Source organism: Bos mutus, chromosome 1 (assembly GCF_027580195.1).
Source record: "Bos mutus isolate GX-2022 chromosome 1, NWIPB_WYAK_1.1, whole genome shotgun sequence".
NCBI lineage: Eukaryota > Metazoa > Chordata > Mammalia > Artiodactyla > Bovidae > Bos > Bos mutus.
The window spans coordinates 138,254,303-138,270,045 of record NC_091617.1 but is presented as its reverse complement, the minus strand read 5'-3'; the positions used below and the strand labels follow the sequence as shown (position 1 = coordinate 138,270,045).

Here is a 15,743-nt window from a genome sequence, read left to right as displayed (position 1 = left end):
CGCGCACACCAGCACGTGTAAAACAGCCAGTGGGAAGCTGCTGTGAAGCGCAGGGAGCTCAGCTCGGTGCTCTGCGATGACGTAGACGGCGGCTGCGACAGACGGGTGAGAGGGAGGCTCAAGGAGGAGGGGATATATGTCTACATATAGCTGACTCATGCTGTTGTACAGCAGAAACTAACACAACATCGTAAAACAATTATACCTCAATTCAAATAAATACTTTAAAAACAAAACAAAAACTCACGCTAGTATTTGGCTTTACAGGGCTGAGTTCCACTTAGTCATCGGTGCAAGCTCCCACCACAGATCAGTCGTAGCAAAAAGTGGCCATAAGGAACGAAGTCACACAAGCGCTTGCAAAAATTTTAATTAGAAAAAAGTGATTTAAAAAATACGTAGCAGAATTGTACTTGATGGGGCAAACAAGCAGTCACTCAAAGTAATTTAATCAGGGGTCCTAGCTTGTTTTTTAACTTTCTTCCTTTCTACAGAGCATAAAAATTATATGCTTTAAAAAATACCCTTCATTGGAAATACTTTATAAAACACACAGTTTAAGCATAAAACAATGCATTATGGGTTCATGAATACATTTATAAAACAGAGCAATGAAACATTCGCTTCAAATACGTAGACAATATCTGAAGGTTTGCCCAACAAATGACTTGAAACAGAGGAAGAAAAGAGCACTGTCAATTAGTGTTACTCTCCCAGTACTACTGCATGAAATTAAAACACAGATTTTCAAATTCTAGTAGTGGTATTAAAATTAAGCTACTTGGTAATCGGGATTAAAAATAGCTCCAACTCTTTAAAGCACTTATGTTACTAGAAAAGTCTGACTTTCCAGTTGGCAAGATGACCTTTAAAACATGTCACGAGTGCCGATCACAAGTAACAACATGTAGCCCATAATGTCACACACTTCTCGTCCCAAATCTGGTGCCATGGTGGCCAGTGCACATGTGTGAGACTGACCTTCACGGCCCATGACAAGTATAGAAAATCGTGATTCTTCTAAGAATCTCAACATGAAGTCCAAGAACAGACATGTTCAACAACAACTAATCTGTGGCTTGTGTTTCTTTAAAAAAAAAAAAGGATAAGTCAGACTTGCAACCTCCTAAGTGAAAATTTGTTCTTGAAAGTGCTGTAGTCAAATTCATCTTCGTTTTCAGCTGAAAGGGTGAAGCACAATAGCCACGACTTTGTTACAGACTAAAATCCAACAGGTAATTCCAACACCACCTAAAAACAAAGAAATTCAACATGAGAACATGCAGGAATGCCGCCCACATTTCCTGCCCCTGCTGCCTTTGACTTCTGGCAAACGGAGCACGCCAGTCCTCTCTGAGTCATGCTGGGCTAGGTCTAAGTTTGTGTTCTGTGGGTTCAAACTGATCATGCTTTCTACCGATTCACGGACCTGCAGGAATTACTCAGAACAATAAACAATGATTTGAATTTCTCTTTCCTGCCTGAGCTGTGCATCATTATTTATGACTGACTGTATTATTTATTATTTACGTACTGACTGACATTATTATTAACTGACTGTAGGACCTCCCTCTCAGACCACTTGTCTTTCCCTCCTCACAAAAGCATTACAAACATGGAGCAATGTTTCCCCGGGCTTTCCCTGCCCCACTGATGCTGAGAGACAGGACGGCAGGCCACAAGATGCCTGGAAGGGTGGCCTCTTAGCTCCTCGGCTCAGAACCACTGAGAACCACCGGCCGTGCCCTCCTGGTTGAACCCAGAAAGGGGGAAGAGGAGGGGAAGGAAGGGGGTTGGCTAAGCTGATGTAGTAATTCACCTCCAGTGTGACCACAAATCACAGCCAGAGACTGGCCAAGCAGCACGTGTCCTACAGCATCCACTCCACAGCAACTACCCGGGACTGAAACAAACGTCCTTTAGCAGGGAAAGTAATAAATGATAACACACCTAACTGAAGAACAGCTACTCCAAGTCCTTCATAAAGAAACCCCGTAAGCTGCCCTCTCAGCATAGCCAGCAGCATTTCAGTCTGCTAATGTGAAGAAACTTAATGATATGGGAGAGTGAATGTCACTCAGTCGTGTCCAACCCTTTGTGACCCCATGGACTATACAGTCCACGGAATTCTCCAGGCCAGAATACTGGAGTGGATGGCCATTCCCTTCTCCAGGAGATCTTCCCAACCCAGGGATCAAACCCAGGTCTCCCGCATTGCAGGCAGATTCTTTACTGTCTGAGCCACTAGGGAAGCCCAATGTGGGAAAAGGCTTAAATAATAGGAAGGGTAAAAATTATATGTGCCAAATAACTTTTACTGTATAAAAATATATAGCAAAGAAGACCGGAAAAAATACACCACACTGTTAAGAGGGATATCCAAGTCTTTAAAAAAAATTTTTCTGATATTCCTACTCATTCTACAAACACATGCACTAATTTTTCTTTTTTCTGGCCATGCCAGGCAGCATGTAGGATCTTAGTTTCCCAGCCAGGGATTGAACCTGAGCCCCATGCAGTGGAAGCACAAATTCCTAATCACTGGACTGCCAGAGAATTCCCAGGACATGGACTGATTTAACATCTGAACAAAATCCTTTCAAAAGTGAAAGAATGGCCAACAGCAGGAAATGCTGCTGAGGGACTAAGCATAGTATGAATTCAAAAGGAGCCACTGAATCTGGGAATTAGAAGTGGTGTTTCAAAAAACAGGTATCAGACCATGATATTGGCCTTGGACTGCAGAGGCAGGCTTGGGCTGAATTATAGCTCTGCTAGTTCACAGTTTGGTCATGCGGGACTAGTTAAGTAAATTCTCCTGGTGTTGGCTTCTTCGCTGCAAGCCTCGTGGGAGGGGCGGACACAAGCACTATTCACCCCAGGCGGCAGGGGGAGGTCATCTGACTGCACACGCCCCACATCAGCCTTAGCCACACTCCCCTACCACGCTTGCCAGAACCCTCTCACCTGCGACTCTCGTAGGAAATGCTACCAGGCGGTCCAGGGGAGTTATCCACTTGCTTGGCACCACAGCCACAGGGACAGAGTAATACTTCCAGATGAGCGAGACCATCAGGGCGGCCTGTGGAGATACGGCTGGTGAACGGAGACACCCTGCCCGTCACACAACCCACCACCACGGAAAACAAGGAAACAGGAAGACAAACAGGAAACTCTCCCAATCAGTGACCTCACTCCCAGCCAATCCAGTTCTCACCATCCACACACACGATTAAATTAGCTGATACATTATCCAAGGTCTCCACAGTGTAAGTGTTCCCTTCCCATTAAGCAACTCCTCTGAGTAGCCAGCTTATGCTAAATACACCTCGTTTGTGACAAAACTGATGTCTCTCGGACCCTTGAGAAAACTAGCTGCTCCTCCCATCCTCAACCCAAGCGCAGCAGCAGCCCTCTGTGATGTTCAACGGCTCCTCTTTTCCCAGCAGCGTTCTGTCAGCTGTCTTCCGTCCTCTTCATGGTCTTGAAGATGCCACCCAGGTGACCAGACCTAAGAGCGCGGCTCTCGCAACTCCTGTCCCTGTGAAACCTCTCTTGTAGCAAAGTGACTGCCCCAGGATCAAAGTCCTCACACACCCAGACCACCGGGACTGTGGGGGCAGGGCTCCCAGCACTGACACTCGGAGATCACTGAAAGCAGCTTCTAGCCTCCGGTGCAACCCATCCACAACCTCAGGGTGGAAGGAGAGGAGCAGGGGCGAGAAATGAAACAAGGAAAAACCCACCGGATGAGAAAGTTGGGAAGCAGTGGTGCTGGACGTGGGTGAGAATAAGGCGTCCCCTGACGGAGAGACAGCTACTCATCATCTACACGGGGACAAGCGACCGCCACATCACTGACCACCTTAGAAAATATAATGTCTAAATAAATATCAACTACAAACAAAAGGGTTTCCCTGGGTGGCTCAGATGGTAAAGAATCTGCCAGTCAAGGCAGGAGATGCAAGTCTGATCCCTCAGTCAGAAGATCCCCTGGAGAAGGAAATGGCTACCCACTCCAGTGTTCTTGCCTGGAAAATTCCACGGACAGAGGAGTCTGGTGGGCTCCAGTCAGGGGGTCTCAAAAGACTTGGCACTAAACACGACTTGGCGACTAAACAACAGAAGCAACAGACAATAAATGCTGGAGAGGACGTAGAGAAAAAGGAACTCTACTGCACTGTTGGTGCAAATGTAAACTGGTATAGCCACTATGGAGAACAGTATGGAGACTAGGAATAAAACCACCCTGTGACTCAGCAATCCCACTGCTGGGCATATACCTGGAGAAACCACAGTTCAAACACACACACACTCCAATGTTCACTGCAGTACTATTTACAATAGCCAGGACATGGAAGCAACTTAGATGTCGATCAACAGATGAATGGATGAAGAAGCTGTGGTACATACACACCATGAAATATTATTCAGCCATAAAAAGGAACGAAGTTGAGTCAGTTGTAGTGAGGTGGATGAACCCAGAACCTGTTATACAAAGTAAGTCAGAAAGAGAAAAATAAATAAATATCAAATATTAACGCATGTATGTAGAATCTAGAAAAACAGTACTGATGAACCTATCACAGAGAAGAAAAAAAAGATTCAGAGAAAGGACTGGTGGACACAGCAGGGGAAGAAGAGGGTGGAAAAGAGAGAGCAGCACTGACACGCATAGACCATCATGTGTAAAACAGATAGCCAGTGAGAAGGTGCTGTGCAGCACAGGGAGCCCAGCGAGGCACTGTGATGACTTAAAGGGCGGAATGGAGGCAGAAGGCAGGCTCCAAAGGAAGAAGATATGTGTATATAATTATGACTGATTTGCAGATGTATGGCAGAGACCACCACAACATTGTAAAGTAATTATCCGCCAACAAAAAAATAAATAAAAGCAAATAGGAAGATGAAAAAATAATAATATGCTCTCTGACTTGACCCCCCGGCTCCCAAAACTGCAACATGGAAGAACTCCAGAGAACCTCAGGTGCTAAAAAAATTCCAACATTTAACAATTCTTAAAGAGAAAAGCTCGGTCACGTCTGACTACAGATACCATGACCTGTAGCCCTCCAGGCTCCCCTGTCCATGGAATTCTCCGGACAAGAATACTGGAGGGGGTAGCCAGGAGAAATATCAACAACCTCAGATATGCAGATGACACCACTCTAATGGCAGAAAGCAAAGAGGAACTAAAGAGCTTCTTGATGAGGATAAAAGAGGAGAGTGAAAAAGCTAGCTTGAAACTCAACATTCAAAAAACTAAGATCATGGCATCTTGTCTCATCACTTCATGGCAAATACATGCAGAAAAAGTGGAAAGAGTGACAGATTTTATTTTCTTGGGCTCTAAAATCACTGTGGACGGTGACTGCAGCCATGAAATTAAAAGATGCTTGCTAAAAAAAAAAGAAAAGCTAAGACAAACCTAGACAACATACTAAAAAGCAGAGGCATCACTTTGCTGACAAAGGTCTGTATAATGAAAGCTATGGTTTCCCAGCAGTCAGGTACAGATGTGAAAGCTGGACCATAAAGAAGGTACAGGGCTGAAGAACTGATGTTTTGTAATTGTAGTGCTGGAGAAGACTCTTGAGAGTCCTTGGATAGCAAGATCAAACCACCAGTCAGCGTTAAAGGAAAACAACCCTGAATATTCACCAGAAGGACTGAGGCTAAAGCTGAAACTCCAATACCTGGGTCACCTGATGTGAAGACCTGACTCACTGGAAAAGACCCTGGTGCTGGAAAAGACTGAAGGCAGGAGGAGAACGGAAGAGGATAAGACGGGTGGATGGCATCACTGACTCAATGGACATGAGTCTGAGCAAACTCTGGAACATAGTAAAGGACAGTGAAGCCTGGCATGCTGCAGTCATGGGGTTGCAAAGAGTCAGACACAACTTAGTGACTGAACAACAACAAAGAGAAAAGCTAAAAGAGACTAAGAGGAAGAAAGGCCAGTGTTCAGAGTCACACACCAGCAGGAGCAGCCGGCAGCTGGAAGTGGGAAAGCCTGAATTCCCAGGCCTGGATTCTGGGTCACTCGGTTTTGGAGGACTTCAATGGCCTCAGGTGACACAACGGGACACTTACTTGCAATATGTAGAAGGCAACACTTATAACCCATTTTATCTTGGCCAATTGAGCTGTCCGTGCTTTCACTGAAAGGAAAAACAAATGCTATCAGTCCTAAAAAAAAAAAAAAAATGAAGAAAATATTCAAGAACACAGAAATGTTTTTTCCTCTCATTAAATATTTTCTAACTATGTATACAACATTTGCTCACCATGCTTAGAAAATATAAAATGGAATTTCTTAAAAATCACTCACTATGCCATTATTTAAAATACAATCACAGATTATGAGACCTGAAGCTTTAATTTTAAAAACTCTTAAAACTATTCATCTAAATCAGAGATTCATTTTACAACGCACTTAACCAACAGAACTACACTTTCTTTCCAGACTTCCCAGCCCACAAAGAACACTAATCCACAGTCTAGTCTGTCTCAGGCCTGGGGAAGCTCCCTCGGTGTGTTTTATGAGCCACGCACACTCTTGGCACACAGGCTGACCTCCTCTCCATCCCATGAGAGAGTTAGGAACAGTGGCTGAGTAAGACCTAATCCCCACCCTGAAGTCAACACTCAGATAAGGAGACTCCTGGGCAATTTTTAGAGAGTGTTCACAAAAGCCCTTGAAAATTCACTGTAAGATTTTCCTGGGCTTCTCTCAGAAAAGTGTTGAATTTGAGAATATCAGCCTACAGAGAATGAAGAAATCTAAGAGGATGTTAAAGCTTTCTGTGTGGGTTTTTTTGTTTTGTTTTTCAGTTAAAAAAAAATTTTTTTTGGCCACACCTCAAGGCTTGCGTGATCTTAGTTTCTGGACCAGGGATGGAACCTGGGCCCCCAGCACTGAAAGTGCAGAGTCCTAACCACTGGACCACCAGGGAATTCCCAGGTGTCTGTGTTTAGAAAGCAAAGGTTCACCAGCACACTAAGGAGAAAGTAAGAAGTATTGTCAGGTCTCTTCCAGACAACTTAAAACTCTCCATCAACATCAGAACATTGAAGCTCAAAGGGTGTATGCTATGCCAGCTTCATATAAAGGCTTCTCTGTGAATTAGCTCTTACAAAGCTTTCTTACAGCTGAGCACAGTACCATGAGTTTTGAGTTTATCCGTCATCTTGTTGATCTTCCTCTCCAGCCTGGCATATCTGGCGAACTCGTCCATCATGTTGACAGTGGAGAGCTCCTGCTTCATGCCCTGGATCTCGGCTCGCATCTGGGACTCCTGCTCTGCGTCCTTCTGCAGCACCCGGGACATCTGGGGGAGGAAACAGCGGGGTCAGGGTCTTGTCCCCCACCTCCTCCATCCATCAGCTTGCTGCCTCCTGCCCCTGGGTGAGCTGCCCTTTACCTCCAAAGCCTGGCTTCGCTGCACGTGCTGGGCATGCTGCCCACAATCACCACACAGATAAAGACTCCTTGCAGGCGAGTCCCCTGTCAACTATGCCTTTCCTTCAGCTGCTATAGCACAAATGTACGTAGCCTTCATTTTTACTGTAAAACTGTGATTATAGAGTGAACACTGATTCCACCCCCAGAGCTGCACTCAGGTGGCAAGGATCCCACATCCTCTTCCCGCCCTTAAGAATTCAATTCTGTCCTCAATTAGGGCAGAGCAGGAGTGGGTGCTGGGTGTCAGGGATGAAGTGGTGGCTGGTGAAGACAGCGCTCCTACAGAGGAGCTGCCTGGCATGAGAGTCAGAGCCCCAGCAGGTGAGGGGGGCATACATAAGCATACACAACAGGAAGAAGGAACCCAGCCTATCATGGTGTCAGAGCCCCAGAGAGAGATGGGGCGGTGCTGGAGACGGAGGACCATTTACAAAGCACTGAGCTAGTCAAGTAAACCTACTAAGGATTATGGTAGCAGCGTTCTCATCGTTAGAAAAGGGAGTGAGAAATAAAAATCCGTGGAGAACTAGAATGAGTCCTGCAGGGGTAGATTAAAATTGGAGACACATGACTTTCCAGACACACAGAGGAAATAACAGACATAAATGTTTGCAAAGGATATGCCTGCACAGCCAGGGCCCCCATGGGAAGCAGCTGGCCCAGGCGCCCTCCCCAAGGTGTTCCTAGTGCCCAGATAGTGGAGGGGACCCACTCTCGCCACCCCTGACGCCCTTCCCAGGCACCACCCCACAACACACACACACACACACACACCTGCCAGGAACGCCAGTGGCCCAGACTCCAGATGGCAGTGGCTGCCAGGTGGTGCCAAACCGACGAGGACGAGTGAGGGTCCTGGGAGAGTAAGGGGAGAGAGAGGTGACCACTCTCACAGGGGCACACAGAGGTCCACGGGCAACCTTGTAGGGCACTAAGAATCCCTCGGGATTGGCCTGGAGTGATGCGTGTACATCCCCAAATCCATGCCCACAGCACCTGATGAGATGTAATGAAACACAGCATCCTTCATGTGACAAACCCGCCAACATCGGACAGAGACGTCCGCAGATTGCCATCGTGCAACACCACTGCCCTGCGAGCCTCGGGAACGTCAGCCACACAAGTCAGGGAAGGACCAAGACTCCTTCCAGACTAGAGAGGCCTGACAAGTATGCGCTACAGACGACGCTGACTAAGGTCCTTCTGCTCGGAAGGACCTCGTCAGGACAGAGAACCCTGAATGGGACAGGAGGATAGTACCTAACGTTTGGACTGTGGACGAGGCCGCTGTTTATACGCTGAAGCCTCATGGAAAGAGAAAGAGGGTGTTCAGGGTCACAACTTACTTTCAAATGGCTCAGGAAACAAAACCAGTTCTTTCTACTGAACTTTTCTGCACATCTGTGTTTGTTTCAAATTTTAAAACATATAAACATATTTCAGTGTACTGGTACATAGCAGGTGCACAATAACTGAGTCTGTTCCTCTAGCCCCGATGCCCGCTGCCCGGCACACAGTGTGGTGACTCTTCAGTTCCAGGTGCGCAGACGCGCCCCTCCCCTCAACGCCCCACCAGGGCCGCTTTCCGGCACCCGAGCAATGAGGCCCTTCGGTCGCCAGAGGGCGCCTGCGCCGCAGCACACCGTGTTTACCACTGCGAAGCCTCCTGCAGGCCTTGAGCCTGCAGCCAGAGCTCCGCTCTGCTCGTCTTGTCCACTCTGCCCTGGACTGACCACTGCCCTACACTCTAACTAAAGGACATACACTCCGGCCAGATCCACCCTAGAGAAGAACACAGGAATGTGCCCAACTAGCTCTAAAAACCACAGAATCATCTTAAGAGGAAGGAGTTCATAGATGCTGCTTAAACTTTGTAAACCAAGAAACTGCTGGGTGGGGAAAAGGACTTTCAGAGGTCACAGAGATATTCTTTATCTTGATTGTTGTGGCGGATACCCTACTGATTCACCACTTTAGGACAAACAAGGGGGAAAAGAGGAAGCAGTGACAGATTTCATTTTCTTGGGCTCCAAAATCACTGCAGATGGTGACTGCAGCCATGAAATTAAGACGCTTGCCCCTTGGAAGGAAAGCTATGACAAACCCAGACAAGCACATTAAAAAGTAGAGACATCAGTTTGCCAACAAAGGTCCTTATAGTCAAGCTATGGCTTTTCCAGTAGTCATGTATGGATGTGAGAGCTGGACCATAAAGAAGGCCGAACGCCAAAGAATTGATGCTTTTGAACTGTGGTGTTGGAGAAGACTCTTGAGAGTCCCTTGGACTGCAATCCTAAAGGAAATCAACTTTGAATATTCATTGGAAGGACTGATGCTGACGCTGAAGCTCCAATACTTTGGGCACCTGATGCGAAGAGCCAACTCACTGGAAAAGACTGATGAGACTGAGGGCAGGGGAAGGAAGCAACACAGGATGAGATGGTTGGATGACATCATCAACTCAATGGACATGAGTTTGAGCCAACTCCAGGAGATGGTGAAGGACAGAGAAGCCTGGTGTGCTGCAGTTCATGGGGCTGAAAACAGTCAGACACAACTTAGCGACTGAACGACAACAACTGGCTTGAGATTAGACAGCCTATACAGCAGTAGGATGCAGCAAAAGGGATGACCCGGGTCCAAGGACAAACCCAGTATCTTTCACCTGAATGACAAACAGCCATCTAATAAGGCACAAGCCTCACGCATGTGCAGACTGCAGCAATAATTTCTTATGAGAATGTGGAAGCTACAGGGCTTAGGTTTCCTATAAGCTTGGGGAAGGAGCTGGAGATGATGATAGGTCTTATTTATAGCTGTTATTTTTGTGTTTGTTTAGTCGCTAAGTTGTGTCCTACTCTTTTTCAACCTCATGGACTGTAGCCCGCCAGGCTTCTCTATCTATGGGATTTCCCAGGCAAGAACACTGGAGTGGGTTGCCATTTCCATCTCCAGGGGACCTTCCTGATTCAGGGATTAAACTCACATCTCCTGAAAGACAAACCCAATCAAAAACTGGGGGAAAGACCTAAACAGACATTTCTCCAAAGACGACATACAGATGGCTAACAAACACATGAAAAGATGCTCAACAACGCTCATTATTAGAGAGATCTAAGTCAAAACTACAATGAGATATCACCTCACACGGGTCAGAATGGCCATCATCAAAAAGTCTACAAACAATAAATGCTGGAGAGGGTGTGGAGAGAAGGGAGCACTCTTGCACTGTTGGTGGGAATGTAAATTGATACAGCCACGATGGAAGACTGTACGGAGATTCCTTTAAAAACTAGGAATAAAACCACCATATGACCCAGCAATCCCACTCCTAGGCATATACCCTGAGGAAACCAAAACTGAAGGAGATACATGTATCCCATTGTTCATTGCAGCACTATTTACAATAGCTAGAACATAGAAGCCACCTAGATGTCCATTGACAGATGAATGGATAAAGAAGTTGTGGTACATACACACCATGGACTATTACTCAGACATAAAAAGGAAAGCATTTGAGTCAGTTCTAATGAGGTGGATTATACGGAGTGAAGTAAGTCAGAAAGAGAAAGAGAAACATTGTATACTAATGAATATATAGAATCTAGAAAAATGGTACTGAAGAATTTATTTGCAGGACAGCAATGAAGAAACAGATATAGAGAACAGACTTATGGACATGGGGAGAGGGGAGGAGAGGGTGAGATGTATGGAGAGAGTAACATGGAAACTTACATTATCATATGTAAAATAGTCAATGGGAATTTGCTGTTTTATCTCAGAAAACTCAAACAGGGGCTTTGTATCAACTTAGAGGGGTGGGATGGGAAGGGAGATGGAAGGGAGGTTCAAAAGGGAGGGGATATATACATATACCTATGACTGATTCATGTTGAGGTTTGACAGAAAACAACAAAATTCTGTAAAGCAATTATCCTTCAATTAAAAAATAAATTAATTTTAAAAAATGACTCACATCTCCTGCATTGCAGGTGGATTCCTTACCACTGAGCCACCTGGGAAGCCCAGGAACAATTCACTAAGGAATACAAAACCAACAGCCTCTTTGAACAACTGAGATTAGTTCTGTATGTGGTTCTAAGATGAGGTTTGATCCCTGGGTGGGGAAGATCCCCTGGAGGAGGGCATGGCAATCCTCTCCAGTATTCTTGCCTGGAGAATCCCATGGACAGAGGAGCCTAGCAGGCTACAGTCCATAGGGTTGCACAGAGTCAAACACAACTGAAGTGACTAAGCAGCAGCAGCCAACATGAAGCGGAGAGAGATGGGGGTACGTCGGGAGAATCTAGGTGATTCTGTAGGTGTGCCAGGCAACACACAAAATGAGAGAAAAACCTGCAAGTCATATATTTAATAAGGAGTTAATATCCAGACTATATAAAAAACTTCTAGTGTGTTAGTCTCTCAGTTGTGTCCAACTCTTTGTGACCCCATGGACTGTAGCTCACCAGGCTCCTCTGTCCATGTAATTCTCCAGGCAAGAATACCGGAGTGGGTAGCCATTTCTTTCTCCAGGGGCTCTTCCTGACCCAAGGATCAAACCCAAGACTCCTGCTTTGCAGGCAGATTCTTTACCGTCTGAGTGAAGAACTGAAGTGTTAGTCACTCAGTCATGCCTGACTCTTCGCAACCCCATGGACTGTAGGACCCCACCAGGCTCCTCTGTCCATGGGATTTTCCAGGCAAGAATACTGGACTGGGTAGCCATTTCCTTCTCCAGGGGATCTTCCTGACCCAGGGATTGAACCTGGGACTCCTGCACCGCAGGCAGAGTCTTTACTAACTGAACTAGGAGGGAAGCCCTGTCTGACTCAACTATGAAAACACAGCCCCTTACTCTGGAGGTGCACCGGCAGAGGGCACCCTTCTCTCAGGGACAGCTCCTGAAGCCCCATGGAAAAATGGCCCACAGGGAATTCTGATGGTCCAGCAGTTAGACCATCTAACTCACTACCTCTAACTGAGAGGGCTGAGGGTCCAGGTTCAGTCCCTAGTCAGGGAACCAAAATCCCACAAGCCATGTGGCATGGCCTGAAAAAAGGCCACAGATCAGAATAGACATTTTCCATATACTGATAGCCAATAAACACATGAGATGGTATTCAACATCACTGATCATTAGGAAAATGAAGATAAGCCACTCAGCATCCATTAGGATGGCTATTATCCAAAAAGAAAAAAATAATAACCTAAAAATAACAAGAGAATGTGGAGAAATTGAAATGATGAGAATTTAAATGATGTGGCTGCTATGGAAAACAGTATGGCAGTTTCTCAAAAAAAATAAAAATAGAATTACTGTATGATCCAGCAATTCTACTTCTGGATATTTACCCAAGAGAAGTGAAAGCAGATTCAAACAAACACTTATAATACCAACGTTCCAGCATTACTCACAATAGCCAAAAGGTGGAAACAACCCCAATGTCCATCAAAAGATGAGTAAAAATCAAAATGCAGTATATACGTAAGTGCATACTCGGTCGCTCTGTCGTGTCCAACTCTTTTCGACCCCATGGACTATAGCCTACCAGGCTTCTCTGTCCATGGAACTTTCCATGAAGGGATACTGAAGTGGGTTGCCATTTCCTACTCCAAATACAATGGAATATTATTTGGCCTTAAAAAAGAAGGAAATCCTAACACAGGCTACAATAGGGATGAACCCTAAAGACATTATGCTAAGTGAAGAAATAAGCCAGAGAGAAAAGGACATGAAATATAAGACAGAAAAATATGATTTCACTTATACGAGGTGCCTAGAAGAGTCAAATTCAGAGAGACAAGAGAGTAAACTGGTGGTTGCCAGGCGCTGGGGAAAGCAGCATGGGGCTAACTCCCCCTGTTCAGTGGGGAGACAGTCTCTGTTTGGAAGCTGCAGATGTTCTGGAGATGGATGGTGGTGACAGCTGCACGACGATGTGAATAGACTCAATGCCACTGAACTATGTACCTAAAAATAGTTAATGTGGTCAATTTCATGCTGTGTATATTTTACCACAATTTTAAAAAAAATAAAAGAAAAGAAAAGTGGGCAAGGGCCTGCTCTTCAAGGGTATTTTATGCAATGCTAAGTACTTGGGACACCATCTTAAAGACAAGGCAGCATCAGGAAAAATTCTGAATGGGGGATGGGATTAAGACAGAATTCCCCATGCCTCAGGGCAAGGTGGTGGTAGTGGTAAAGAACCCACCCGCCAAAGCAGGCGACATAAGAGATTCGGGTTCGTTCCCTGGGTCAGGAAGATTCCCTGGAGGAGGAAATGGCTACCACCACTCCAGTATTCTTGCCTGGAGAATCCCATAGACAGAGGAGCTTGGTGGGCTATAGTCCATGGGGTCACAAAAGACTAGCACACACTTGGGTGGTAAGGTCCTAGAATAGAGTTTTACATAAAACAGGCACTCGGTGGATACCAGTTGTTGTTCAGTCGCTCAGTCGTGACCAATTCTTTCTGACCCCAAGGACTGCAGCATGCCAGGCTTCCCTGTCCTTCACTATCTCTTGGAGCTTGCTCAAACTCATGTCCATCGAATCGGTGATGCCATCCAACCATCTCATCCTCTGTCGCCCCCTTCTCCTCCAGCCCTCAATCTTTCCCAGCATCAGGGTCTCTTCCAGGGTAGAGTAAAAGAAAAAGAAGTAGAAATCTTCTCTATCTTTAAACACCCGACCATCACCGCCGCCGCAGATTTATATCTGGAGAGAATAGCAGTACTGAGTTCCCCGGATCCTGCTACAGTGTGGTGCTCCCCACCTTTGAAGTCTGGGTCTGAGTCAGACAGTTCCTCAGAACTACTGTGGGCATACAGAGGGCGCCCTTCCCCGGGGAACAGCTCCCTACGTCTCCCAAACACATCTCCCATCAAATGTGCCACCCAACCCCATCCATATTCACGCTCCAGAAGGGCAGACCTTGGAGGATCACAAACCAAAGATCAAATCTCCAGCCATCAGTCACCAGCTGGATGACTTAGTACAACTACTAGACTCTGGGCCAGACACCTCCTCCTGGAGGTGTAGGAAGATGGGATGACAGTGACAGCAGTCCTGGCGACTGAACACGAGGAACTGTACTCATGATGGGCAAAACGCCCCGCAAAGTGCTCCGAGGTGGCCGTGGCTCCTCTGGGTACAGGAAACAACACGAAGAGCACTGAGATTCTCTGTCTATGCTGTCTCCAACCCCTCCCGCCCCACGAATGGGAGCCCCCGCACCCTGAGACCCATCCCTTGGGACCTGGCACAATAGACACTACACACAAGGCGGGATCTCCCGGAGCCCCGGCTGCCGAGCCCTGGCCCTCAGCACCCGAAGGCTGCTCTCCGCCCCCAGGGGCCAGAGGATAACAGAAATGAGGGGGGAGGCCGGCAGAAAGGCACTGGGCACTCCAGGCTTAAGACTGCTGCCACGTGAAAATGTGGCCAAGTGTGGGCAGGTTATTATGTTTTGTTTTTTCTCACCGAGAATCCAGAAATCCAGATTTAGGGGTAAAGCTTTGTACCCAAACGCTAGCACACTCAAAAACATCTTAGAACACAGAACAGCCCAACCGAGACGCCTCAGCAGGCCGAATCCGGCCCTCAGGCGGCCAGCTGGAGACCCCTATGTCTACCGCAGGTTGGCCGAGGACCAAAGCTGCGACCCCATCGGTCCCTGGAGGGCCAGGTAGCCACTTACGAAAAAGGAGAAGGACGGGAGGAGGATCCTGAGCACATTGCACCCAAACACGAAGCTGAGCACCAGCAGCCACGCCCAGCGGTCGGCCTCGGCAGCGCTCATCTCGGAAGCTAGCGGCGTCGCCGGGTCAGCTAAAGCAGCTCCATGGGGACCACGCCGACGGCCGCGCGTGCGCATTGAGAACTGCGACCCGCAGAGGGGCGCCGCCGCGCCTGCGCACTGAGCCGCGCTTCGGGAGGCGGGGCCATCTTTTCTTCTAATTTCTTGACATTCCTGGCTTCCGTAGCCCTCTTCCTCCGGTTCCTTCATCTCTGCGGAACCTATTTTCCAAATTCGGCCTCCACCGTGACTTTAGTTTTGTTTTATCAGCAAACTACCTGTGTTATTATGTAATTAATACTTTCTTTAAATTGACTCAGCTTTATTCCTAAGCAACTGTATTTTTAAAGACACAGTCCCGTAAATAGTGACCGTCATTACAGTAGCAAGGAAACGTAAAAACGTTTTGCAAGTAGAGTTCAGTAAGTAGTCTTTACATTTCAAAACTAAATGAAGTGAAGTCGCTCAGTCAT

The 15,743-nt window shown here is 46.7% G+C and overlaps 1 protein-coding gene across 2 annotated transcripts; it reads right to left on the bottom strand.

The window, feature by feature from the left end:
• Positions 1 to 345: 345 nt before the first annotated feature.
• Positions 346 to 15,355, bottom strand: GET1 (guided entry of tail-anchored proteins factor 1). Of its 2 annotated transcripts, XM_070376370.1 has the most exons (6): positions 15,172 to 15,355; positions 8,243 to 8,323; positions 7,169 to 7,334; positions 6,097 to 6,164; positions 2,968 to 3,082; positions 346 to 1,251 (listed from the first exon to the last, which is right to left on the bottom strand). In XM_070376370.1, the coding sequence occupies exons 1-6, from the start codon at positions 15,346 to 15,348 to the stop codon at positions 1,178 to 1,180; spliced, it is 681 nt and encodes a 226-aa protein (XP_070232471.1). In that variant the 5' UTR covers positions 15,349 to 15,355; the 3' UTR covers positions 346 to 1,177. The 2 variants fall into 2 exon arrangements, with proteins under 2 accessions (XP_070232471.1, XP_005908682.2); XM_005908620.3 differs by lacking the exon at positions 8,243 to 8,323 and having other exon boundaries at positions 15,172 to 15,352.
• Positions 15,356 to 15,743: the final 388 nt, after the last annotated feature.